Source organism: Macrobrachium nipponense, chromosome 6 (genome assembly GCF_015104395.2).
Source record: "Macrobrachium nipponense isolate FS-2020 chromosome 6, ASM1510439v2, whole genome shotgun sequence".
Taxonomy (NCBI): Eukaryota; Metazoa; Arthropoda; class Malacostraca; order Decapoda; family Palaemonidae; genus Macrobrachium; species Macrobrachium nipponense.
Genome location: NC_061108.1, coordinates 81,290,913 through 81,303,705, shown reverse-complemented (window position 1 = coordinate 81,303,705; position 12,793 = coordinate 81,290,913). Strand labels below are relative to the sequence as shown.

Here is a 12,793-nt window from a genome sequence, read left to right as displayed (position 1 = left end):
ACCCCGCCCACTAGCGGAGCCAGATGACCTATAACCAAAGTGGCCCCCCGGCTTCAGCGGAGGCTTCCGTCCGTTACGGTAGGAAGGGTGGGACTGAGGCAATAGGTGGGGTGGTCCCTCGCGTAACACGGCGGGAGAGAGAGAGAGAGAGGGGTGGCCTAACCCCCCCCCCCCCCCCCCCCCCCCCCCCCCCCCCCCCCCCCCCCCCCCCCCCCCCCCCCTCGCAGTCCCCCCACAATACTACGCTCGGTACCCTCGGTAACCCGGTACCCGAGGACAAGTGGTCGCCCTATACCCCAGCTGGGATGGAGCTCCAGGCCTCCTCAGAGAGAGAGGGAGGTAGGCTACTGTGGTTGTTATGGCAACCAAGGAGATCCACCAGACCCCTCCCTATACCTGGTAGGGAGGGAAGGGGAAGGGTAAGGTGCTAAGGGACACGTGATCGCAGGTGGCCTAAGCCGCGATAGCAACACAACCATAGAGGGGCCACGTGAACTAGACTGTACCAACACATGGCACAAGCACCTAGGCTAGCCTAACACCCTAAATAACGATAATACATCGTAAAGGAGGAAAAGACACTTTTAGTAAAAGAGAAAGAAGCCAGGAGGAGGCAAGCTATTCCGAAGAACAGTTGACTACTCGGAGCCAGCGGTAGCCGATGAAGAGCAAGAGCTGGGATGCTGGGCCAGAAACACGGTATAGCCCTAAATACCAAACTAAAAGAAATGGTAAAGGGGCTGTGTCCTAGCTATAAAAACGATGTAATAAACGATGAACGTAAAAATAAAAAGCCCATAAGCATAAGATGTCCCAGTATGGGAGACCGGGAAATCTTTAACAACCCCGCTAAGGGCGGCACAAAACCGGGCCTGCCCACGAGTCAACATAACCCGGGGAAAAAGACCGGTATAATTGGAACCGCAACCCCTTAAAAATAAAAAAAAAAAGGGAAAATAATACTGGTTCCCCCCCTTGGGAAGACTAAAAAATACCTAGAAAATACTAACGTTTAATGGAGGCACTTAACTTAGCCAGAAGCATAGCAGCCACGTTCCATCGTAACGGATGTAGTATAAATCCAAGAAAACAACACGAGAAGGTCAAAAAGTTACTCTAGCGCTGTGAAGCTAATGATTAAGGATGACCGCTAAGGGCGCTGCTGTCCGTGGCGTCGGTAGTAGTAGTAGTAGCGGCTGCATCACCCTTTAGTATCAGCTCTCTCTGGTGGGGATTTTATGTTGGAAGGTCTAATTGGTGAATGACTCGTGGTAGTGATCCCACTCGCCTATATTCCCATACCGACACTTTCTTTTATAGAGTGAGCGAGTCAGTTTTACTGACATTTTCTTAATTTTGTTTTTCTCTGTAATTTTAGATTATTTTACCTAGAAATATGATCTTAAGGATTATTTTCATAGGGCGACACGAGCCAATCACCCAGAAATAGATTTTTCCTACGTCAAAATCCCTTTTTTCGGCAGTTACCCCGCGGACGTAGGAAAGTTTTTTTTCTAAAATTCACCATAAATCGAAATATTATGCTAGAGACTTTCAATTTGTTGCAAAATGAAAGTAAATGATTGAGTATTACTAGAATGTAAGAGTTTTAGCTTACAATTGCGTTTTTTGACCATTTCGGTGGAGTCAAAGTTGACCAAAGGTTGAAATTTTAGCACTTATCGTTATTTACAGTAATACCTTGGGTTACGAATTTAATCCGTTCCAGAACCTGCTTCGTAACCTAAAAAATTCGTAACCCAAATGGATTTTCCCATAAGAATGTTATAAAAAGCAAATAATGCGTTCCACCCGACCGTGAATAACCATTTCAATTCATATTTTTCCATTTATTTTTGTTCACTAAGGTTTGAAAATTCGTGTAGGAATTACATAAAATTATAAAAATTGAAGAATGAAATAAATATAAACACTAGATTTAATATGCATGCACAGTAAAACCTGAACTTTACCTTTGGCGATGTGTGGCTGCTGGCTTGACGGAGACGGGAGGAGGGGAAGGGTGATGGAGGCGAGGGTTTAGGGCCTTGGGGGGGAAATCTCCCTCCCACGTGAACACTTCTGGCAAGGAACTTTCTGGTTCTTTCTCTAGAGAGCACCGTTCACTACGATCACTAATTTTACGCTTCCCGCAACACTATGTTGTCTTTCACAATTTTGAAAAATATTTTTTTCTATGAGCAAATTTTTCTACATCGTCGAGAATATAAGGCCGTTGTTTCGTCAATACTGTGACACCTTTTGATGCTTTACTGGCTTTAATTTCTTCCTTTTTCTTCAAAATAGTGCAGATCGTTGATTGCGACCGCTTGAAGAATGCTGCAATGTCTTTCACGCACTCGCCTTTATCATGCATTTGGATAATTTCCTTCTCCATTTCGACTGTAATCATCTCCTTCTTTCTTATGCTTTCCTTCTTGCTGCTTGCCTTCGTCATCTTGGGAGCCATTGTCTTTAGTATTTGGGTAATAGTAATGTATAAGCACTATTACGGAAACACAACACGTGCGCAAATCACTAAGCAAATTTGAGAGCGTATCACGGACAGATGCGTTCAATCTTACCGCCAGCGAGATATTGAAAGAGTTATGGTTTAAAAAGGGTCAAGGGATGCGTAGGAGGAAGTCACGTGACCCTCGTTAAGTTTGGCGGCCGAAAAAAAATGCCGTTGTGCGCAGATCCCACGCTCATCCGATGTAAAACAAAGCAGGCGTTAAGTTTGGCCGAAAAAAAAAGGAAAAAAAAAAATGCGTTCGCAGATCCCACGCTCACATCCGATGTAAACAAATCAGGCGGCCCCCTAACCATGATGGAAATTCGCGCATTCGTATTCCAAGCGAAATTCGTATTCCAGAATGAGGTCGTCACTTCGTAAGTTAAAAAATTCGTATACTAATCGGTTCGTAACCCAAAGTATTACTGTATATGAAAATATTTCAAAACTGATAAAAGCTACAACCATGAGTTGTTTATTGTTGTATTCTACATGAAATTGCAGACATTTTCATATATTATAGCCTATGTAACGGCTAATATAAAATGGTGCAAAAATTATGTCAAAGTGATGAAATAATTTCTGAGATGTGTCGCTGATACTTTTTAGTGCGAGAAGAAAGAAATTCGCGCTTGCGCGCCTGGGTAATGATTGTAAACAAAACAACAGCTTGATCTGTGAGCTCCCAGCATCCCCCAGGGCGCATGATTAAAAAGTTTTTGCCTAGTAGGCCTATAACTATTTTTCCGCGAATTTTTAAAAAACTTTTTTTTCATTGACTTACCATACGTCGGTTCGGCACCCGACAGACAATTTTTTTCTACGTTTAATATGTCCAATAGGCGTTAAAGGGTTAAAATTACACAAATCGTATGGGTACTTTTCAATTATCTATGTTGATAAAGATGATGATTTAGCAGTAAAGTCCAATTAATGAGATCATAGTGACTGAATTCATTATAAGTGTTCATCTCCTCTCAGTGCAGTGCTCTGCAGTAGCAAAAGGAAAATTGTGTTTGGCTTCAACAAACTTCAGATTCTTGTGCAATGAATGGGGAGAAGGGCCTGTTGCTTTTCCTAATTTTGTAGTGTGTTGCAAGATTTCTGGCAGTAACAGAAGACTTTGGGTCTCATGTGGTTTCTGTTTTCCTTTGCCACCAGTTTCCTTTTAGGGAGCATACCAATTTATCATGGAGTATTATAAGTTGGGAAGAGTTGGTTTCCCAAAATTAACCAGCTTGTTGAGGTTGTTGAAGTTTGAGGAGTGTTGAATTTACATCCTTCCTTAATAGGCCGACACGAGCTGAGCCCAGAAAAAAAAAATTTTTCGTCCGATTGTCGTAATGTTTGCTCATAGTTATATATTACCCGTTACATAAAGTTTTATATATGAAAATGTGTGCAATTTCATGTAAAATACAACTAAAAACAACCCATGGTTGTAGCTTTTATCAGTTTTGTAATATTTCCATATTAATAACAATAAGTGCCTAAATTTCAACCTTTGGTCAACTTTGACTCGACCGAAATGGTAAAAAAACGCAATTGTAAGCTACAACTATTACATTCTAGTAATATTCAATCATTTATCTTTATTTTGCAACAAATTGGAAGTCTTTTGCACAGTATTTCGATTTATGGTGAATTTATGAACAAAAACTTTTTCCTTACGTCCGCGCGGTAACTCTTCTGAAAAAATCAAAATTTGTTTGTCCGATTGTCGTAATGTTTGCACCATTTTAAATTAGCCTTTACATAAATTTTTATATATGAAAATGTGCGCAATTTCATGTAGAATAGAACAATAAACAACCCATGGTTGTAGCTTTTATCAGTTTTGAAATATTTTCATATAAATAACGATAAACAGAAAAAATTTGTCTTTCGGTCAACTTTAACTCGACTGAAATGGTCAAAAACTGCAATTTTAAGCTACAACACTTACAGTCTAGTAATATTCAATCAATTACCTTCATTGTGTAACAAACGGGAAGTCTCTAGCACAATATTTCAATTTATGGTGAATTTTTGAAAAGCTTTTTTTTACGTCCGCACATTACAAATTCATGCATCATATTGTGATAATATTTTCTCTGTGTTGCTTTGATCGTTTTACAATTTGCTATATACCAAAATCATTGCAATTTAGTGTACAATATAATGAAAAAATAATTAACTAATTAGCTTTAACCGTTTTGCTCACAGTGCGATTTGTATACAATTATATATGATTTTTTTTCTCGCTCTGTCATATATTTCAATATTTATATATGATAAGGATATTTTTTTCATTTCTAATGGTTGCATACTAAACTTCAGGCAATGACAAAAAAAGGAGCCAAAAATTAACTCATAATCTTGACAATTAAGCGTGCTGAGATATTTTGGAAAAAAAAAATTTGTCCGCTTCAGCACTCACTCGCGAATGCCGCCGGCATACGGGAGACACTTTCGGAAATACCGGCTCGGCGTTTAAGGGTTAAGCAAGACGGGACCACATGAATAATAGTACATAAGTAGGCTACTAGTTGTAAGCCATAGGCTGGTACATCATAGATATTACTGTACATATTTTTTTAAGGCTAACATTGTAAGATGACTTTGAAACTATATAGTATTAAATATAGTTTAGGGCTTTAGTTTAAGATATATTTGGTGCTTGAAATAAAGTAGGCAGATATAAGCATTTGTATAATGGGTCTTTAGTGTTTTAAATATTGAAGCAGGCAGTTTTAAGTGATTTTTGAGGAGTGGCCAACGTAACGCAGATATCTGCTTAAAGCAGGGTTTGGGCCCTATCCCCCCTAATTACCGACGACCCACCATATACTGCTATTGAGACACCAGGTCTGGTAACATCAGACCAGGTAGATGGGCTACCAGGGTTGGTGCCAGTGGTCTGGGTAGGCAGGCTACTGGGGTTGGTACTGATACACCAGGATTCCAGAAAACTCCGGGCAGCAGTTGCACCCATGATAGGAGTAAGAGGCAACCTTCCTCTCCCTCTGCTTCCTAGCTTTAGGAAAAGAAAGGGAAGGAAGCAACAGCAATCGAGATGAAGATGAAAACTAAGACAACAATGACAACTTCCTACTCGTCTTCTTGACTTCGCCAAGCGTGCCCTCAGCAACAGCATGTAGAGAACATCACTCAGAGATGATGTAAACAGCAGTAACTGGGAACTCAATCCTGATATTGCATCAGGGGTTACCAAAGAAGTAGGATCAGGCCTACAGTTAGCAGACACCATGGCCTGTAAGTCGTCTTGGGTACGGTTGGAGCAAACACCAGCATGCCCCTCGAACCTAGGAGTGATAAGTAGGTTCAAGACACTCAGCTCTCCTCAGAAGCCTAGGCAACACATGGCTCTCTGAAGCTCTTGGCCTCCACAGCACCTAAAAAAGTAGTCGGGTTAGATTGTTTATTACACTCATGTCACCGTGTGACATATAATAATAAATGAAGATCAACCTTAAAAAAGAGAAGATGAAATAAAACAGAGTCTGTCCTTCCCTGGACAGCACCTAGCCCAGCGGTTTACTCTTAATTAGTGCTAAAGTGATTGAGGGGTTTGTATATAATTATAGCACAAACAACAATTATACACAAAAATATATCAACAAAAACAAAACAAAAGAAAGCAAATGGCAATCGGGCAGAGAAGTGCAAAGGCGTCTTCACACAATAGTGCCTGGAAGAAAAGTGGGGTGCAGACCAATGAGTAGTTTGGGCTCCCCCCCGTCAAAAGTTAACGACCTCGTCTGAAAGTTGAACAGCTGTTCAAGCTCATTTCCACAAGCTAAATCCCTACGTAAAGAGTGAAGGTTGGTAATTGTGTAGGAACAAAAAGCTATTGTACCTCTCTTCAAAATCTAGCCACTAATACAAAATTAATTAACAACTCTCAGACAGAAATCAAAGTCAGCTTTATTTCTTTAAACAATACCAAAAAACATGTACATATCTAAATCTTAAAGAAAGCCAGACCCATCTATTGACCTCACCTGTCTCTGTAATAATAATCTGTTGTCCAATTGCTTTTTACTAAATGATACAACTCAAGCAAAGTACTTGTAATGTTCACATTAACTGTGTCATCTGTTTGTACAGAGAGCCTTAAACGTTCGCCACTAAGGTCACGTGAAGGGCTCTTGTCCCATTCAGTTCGGCACCTAAAAAAAGAAATAAATTCATTTAACCTGCATAAAGTTCACAGGATTCTATTAGAAAATATCTGAACGCAAATTCATAAAAGCTAATTACCACTTTCAGAGCTTGAAGAGTTTCTTTTTAATCTCTATCATTTTCCTATTTATCTTTTTTGTTTGCATTCATCCCTATAATATGGATCTTGTTTAACAAAGTAAATATACTTACACCCAAGGCTCTAAAAAAGGTTCCCAACCAGACAAGGCACGATTGTAATAGTCAACTGAGAGTGTGCACCCAGAAGACCCTTTTCCTTGATAATCCTGTAAAAATAAAAACAAGCAATGCTTACGTTAATATGTTTATAAAATTTTATGCAGAGAATACAAACTTGTAATAATCATTACCAATCATAAATTTACTACAAATAATATATAATAAAAATCCAGCTGGAACACAAAACTCCATTTATTTTTGTAAATGAGAGCAATTTTGCCCTACCTTGTATTTTAAAACCTTGTACAGTAAAGCCACTGTTCTAGGATCATAGTTAATACATGAATTGCTGGGAACAAAATATATCCAACTAAATGTTTTTCTCATTTAAACAATAGATATTTGTAATCAATATAAATCTGAATTAATATATACAATACCATTAAAATTAGGTTAAAGGTAAAAAGTATTCAGACTCTAAAAGGAATTTCAAATCTAACCCAGCATATGGTATAGCCTACTTTCCATCAAAAACTATTTTGCAATACCTTGTTTTTTAACTAGTAAAGCCACTTTTCCAAGTACTTTAGGGTCATAGCTAACATAGAAATTGCTCAGAATAATACATCCAACAGAGTGTTATCCATTTAAACAATATATTTTTTTAATCAATGCTAATCTGAACTATATATATAATTACAATTAGGCTCAAGGTATCAAGTTTTCATTTCAGACTATAAGGAATTTCAAAAAAGGGATTTTGACGTAAGGAAAAATCTATTTCTGGGCGATTGGCTCGTGTCGCCAGCGAAATATCCTTTAATCTATTATTTCTAGGGTAAATGTACTAACACATACCAGAGAATAAATAAATAAAGAAAAAGGTCAGTATAACTGACTCGCTCACCCTCCCAGAGAGTGTCGGTATGAACACTATGGCGAGTGAGACCACTACCACGAGCCAAATGCCAATAGAATCCTCCCACTACAAAATCCCCCAAGAGGGGAGCCGACCCACAGAGTGGGCAGCACCTACTACTACTACTCCATCCCATGCTGCCGACTGCTGCGCCTCTGGTGGCCTTCCTTTTCAGTTAGCGCACACGATACACACGTGCCATTTTCTTCTCTGTGTTTTTGTGCCCTTTCGTTTGGATTTTATTACAATGGAGCGTGCAGCCATCGCAGCAGCTAAGTTAAGTACTCAGTGTTTATTGCTATTTGGTTTTTTCCGGCCCTGAGCACGTATTTGCCGTTTTTTAGGTATAAATACGATCTCTAGGTCGGAAGCATGGCAGCATGGTTCTGCCTCGTGTTAGGTCCGTTCTGGGTCTCCCATACCCAGAGCATCCCCTGTCTTTGTGCGCTCTATTTTATTATCCGCTTTGTTTAGAGTTAGGTCTACACGGTTTTGTCATGCATGCATGTCTTTTACCTTATGTAGGCTTTTCCATCCAGACCCTAGCCACGGCTCTTAGTATCGGCATCGGCTAGCTTTGAGTGGTAGACTTGCCTTCGGGTTAGTCGTACACTCCTGGATTTTTTCTCCCACTATTTTGTTTTCTTTCTTTCATTTTATTATTCATTTTATTATCTATGTGATTTTCTTAGGTTAGTTAGGCGTCTGGCTCGCTTAGCCTAGGTCACGGCCTATTGTGCCTTTATGTTACCGCTGGTCAGCTCGGTTGCTTCCCGATAGCATCTCGCTGATCAGTTGGTTTTGTTTTAGGCTTAGTTGTTATTCTTATCGCCTCGTGGTCACTATGTGATCACGAGGCAGCCAGACGCCTGTCCAGTCACCTTTCCCCCCTCCCGCTCTTCCATAGAGTCGGGGGGGGTGGCTAGGCCTGCCCATGCTCGCTCCGCATACCCGAGCCTGCCTCCCTCTCTCCCCCCAGGCGGAGGGGGTAGAGGGACGGGACAGACCCAGACTGGACTCGACCTCTCCGGCTCTCGGTCCGGTCGGATGGTAAGGTGAGGGGGGACTGGCCTTTCCCCCTCTCCATTACTACTTCGTCGCTCCGTTACTAGCCCGAGTCTGTATGCCCCCGCTCTTTCCCACCTTACTAGGGCTCCTTTACCACCGGAGGCCTGGCATCTAGCGGAAACATGCTAAGTCTACCCCACGGGGTGGACCGGAACATACAGTCGGTCTCGTCTAACCTCTCCGTTTCACTGAGTTATCACTCCGCCACGCACTGGACTTAGTCCGGTACGTTCGAGCTTTTAGGTTTAAGATGTTAAGTTTACTTTAAGTACCTTAAACCATGCCCCCTCCCTTCTTTTCACCGGATACCTCCGGGGTTATAGCCTATTCAGGCTAGTAAGGGAGGGGCTATGCCCGAATTACCTAGCTTATGGTATAGCCAACATTCAATCAAAGTCACTATTTATCCTCTTCGGTTCAATGCTTATTACAATACAAATAAGAGGAAAACAATACTGTATATGGAATCCCTAACAAATTTTGTACAATAGTAAAACATTCAAGTTCAAATAGTAGTAGCATAGTTTACAAGAAATATTACATTTTTATAATGCAATAACTTTTTTATATACCTGCCAGATAATTACATAGGTATAAGTGGAACTTTTAGCTATGTAATTACTACTTGGTAAGTTACATATACAAAAAGGCATAGGTGAAAAACATGAACATCCACTGCTCCTTCCAATATTACCATATAGAACATACACATTTAACAGTTCAAAGTCACAAACATGTAGTTGAAACCATATAGTATATGTGGATTTCTTAACAATGAGTGAAGAGTGAAGATCTAGCACTCTGGAGTGAGATGGATACTGTCCCAATACAACCATTGCCCATTTATTATATAAAAAAATCTTTTGGAATAAAACCGTGGTTTGCCTCACATCATTTACTTCTGAATTCAGCTTAATATGAAAAAGTTAGCTCAGATTATATAAAAGTCACTGAGTGGAAACTTAGCCTCCCATGAAGCTATGCTGCTAATTTGCAATCCCTACATGAAATGATAGAGGGAAATAAAATACACCTATCATTTCTATGAAGCTGCAATGCTATCTCTATTCCTCAGTGATTGGAGGATGGTGTTGCTTCTATGCTATCTCTCTTCCTCTGTGACTGGAGGATAGTGTTAAGTCAATCTTGGAAACAAATGTACGATGTTTTATGACTTTGTAATGTTATCTGCATTTGTACGGGATATGATTTTTTTATCCTCACAAGTTTCTAACTTTTTAGCCAATTCGAGTTAATGAGTTCAACATCAATAAGAAAGTACTATATGTAATATATCATAATGCAGTATAATTACAGTGTTTCTTTACTAATCCTTGGAGGGGGGGATAGTGCTAACAGTGCACTTAACATGGTGTTCTGTAAGTATGTTCTGTAAGTATTGTTAAAGGGCATTTGCTATGTCACTTCCACCACATATGCACCTGCTTTTCAGCAATTACTTTATCTCAACTCCCAATTCTTTCCTTTAATCTTGCAGTTTAACCTCTCCAACTATATGAGGGTTTCTACCAATTCCATCTTTGGCTTCTTGTATTTTACCTCCTTTACTTTCTTTTCACTGTCTTAAGTTCTAAATGTCCAAGCATGCCCTAGTGCTCGGCTTGACAGCCTAAACCTCATTAAATTGATCTTTAGTGACTACTATGCTGTATATTGTATAGTATTTTCATATTAAAAATTCCCATACAAGCAGTACACGCTTACCAGTGGCATTGGTTAACAGCATTAAAGTTTTACAGCACTTGGCTACTGATGTCATTACCCAGATTTTCAGCGGTGGTAAGCAATTTTCAGCACCAGTAAGCAATTCTCGGCACCAGTAAGCAGTTTATCATGTTGGTAAGTGATTTATTGGTGTCAGTAAGTGGTTTATCAGCATCGGTAAGAGGTTTGTCAGTGTCAGTAAGTGGTTTGTCAGTGCTGGTAACCGGTTAATGGCACTGTTAAGCGATTTATCATGCTTACAATGTCATAAACGCCATGTATTACCATAATAATTATTGTGATTTTTCGGTTAATGGCAATTATTGGTTATCAGTGCTCGGCTGGGAACAGAACCCCCACCGTTAACCAAGGACTGCCTATAATGATAGCAGTCAAACACTGGCAAAGCTTCTTGATATAAAAGTAGGTAACACACAACACTGGTTATATAGCTACCGTCATGATGCATGCATATTATTTTGTAAAAACAAAAAATTTTTATATAAAGCATACACTTTTGTACAGAACTGAACTGCATGCACACCGAAATTTCTAACAGCAGATGAATTGTAAAATGAGAAAACACATAAGAGACTTTGTTGATATAGGTTATCCCTTTTCTCTACGGTAATAAATTGTACTTTTGATACTATGGAGTATTGCTTCATATTACTTTTCAAAATAGATTATGTTACTGTAATTGTTTTTAAAATTCAGAACATTGATTTGCAAATGTCACATACCTGTTACTGAAATTTAAGAAGCCTTAGGATACAAATAATTATTGTTTGTGTAACTCTGTGCAGTTATGATGAATATTAAATATACTACTATAAATTTTATATATTTTAGATATACAGCACTATAAACAGGCACATTACGTGAGACTGCATGAAATATAGAATGTGCAATGTTGAAACAACAATTTACATAGCTGATAATGCAAACAATGATAACGATGTGGATTTTGCTAACCTTTTCCATGGAATTTATGTTTTTAGTACAATATATGATATATATACTGCATTGCATTACTTCAAATATAAAGCCATGCTATGTTTAGGTTATGTAGCTAAAGTACTCATGCACCTTTCACTACATATTTCATGTTTAAGAAATCTTTACATTAAAAATGTTCTCATTTGGCTGATTATTTATGTACATCATAACATTTCATGCCCTGTTCTCCAGTCTGTATCTCAAACTTTAGTCTAATAATTTTACCAGGATGAATTATTGATCTACTTTGTTTAATCATGTGTATTTTGTTTATTTTATCTCCTTGCTTCACATGTGCATTAATAAAAAAAATAAAAAAAGTGTGTGACGAAAACTCCTGGTGAGGTGTTGTCACTGTCAGCCAAGTGTAGTTTCACTGCTTTTTGCCATCACCCTTGATAGTATCTAGAGTAATATCTAGCAAAAGTGAAGTATTTTAAGTACATTTTATGGTTGATTGAGTAAGAAACTGCTTTTGTATAATGTATATGCCTGGTATAGTTTTTCCTGTTGTTCTTGTATAAATGCTTCACACCAATCAATATATTTTTTTAGCCTAGTGTAAAGTTCTTGGACCACAGACACATACAAAAGGATGGCAAGTGGTTGTACTTTAAATTATATATACCCCATAGGAAAACAAGTCTTCTAACTGACTGACTAAACACATGAAAAGATAAAATTCCTTGCCGAGTGGGAACTCATGAATTGTGAAGTGAATGCTCAGTTCTGTCAGCTAGAAGATAATTTTGTTCTGAATTAGGAATAAAATGGTTACAATCTGTGAAGACCAAAAATGTGGGTTAATTTAATGTTTGTTGTAAAACAAATGTTAGTGATGATAAAGTTACATATATATGAAATGTTACTTACTTGCTTCAAGCCTAAATGGGAAAGAGAAACTTCTAACAAAGGCACATCACAATCTCCACAATCATCAATAACACAGATGTTGACGCTGCCAGTTTTGATTTCTATTGCATGGAAGTTGATGGCACCAGCTGCCCCTTGATCCTGCAACTTTACAGTAGGGGCTGGAACTGGTTGAGCATTGTGAGTAAGCCACAGAGCTGCATCATCAAGTCTTCCTCCACATTCATCTAGAGCACGAGTACAATCGGTAGGATGAAATCCGAGGGCAGATAATTTTTCCACCTGGGCTGTTTGACAAAATTAATATCATTAATTAGTGACTTTAGAAG

The 12,793-nt window shown here is 38.9% G+C and overlaps 1 protein-coding gene across 4 annotated transcripts in view; it reads right to left on the bottom strand.

Moving 5' to 3' along the window:
- The window catches only part of LOC135216276 (intermembrane lipid transfer protein VPS13D-like), a 999,641-nt gene that overhangs the window by 483,438 nt on the left and 503,410 nt on the right, over positions 1 to 12,793 (bottom strand). For all 4 annotated transcript variants that reach the window (XM_064251439.1, XM_064251442.1, XM_064251440.1 and 1 more), the window contains 3 exons: positions 12,465 to 12,751; positions 6,893 to 6,987; positions 6,520 to 6,687 (listed from right to left, as the gene is read on the bottom strand). In XM_064251439.1, coding sequence (XP_064107509.1) covers positions 6,520 to 6,687; positions 6,893 to 6,987; positions 12,465 to 12,751 — 550 coding nt within the window. The remainder of the gene's footprint in view (positions 1 to 6,519; positions 6,688 to 6,892; positions 6,988 to 12,464; positions 12,752 to 12,793) is intronic.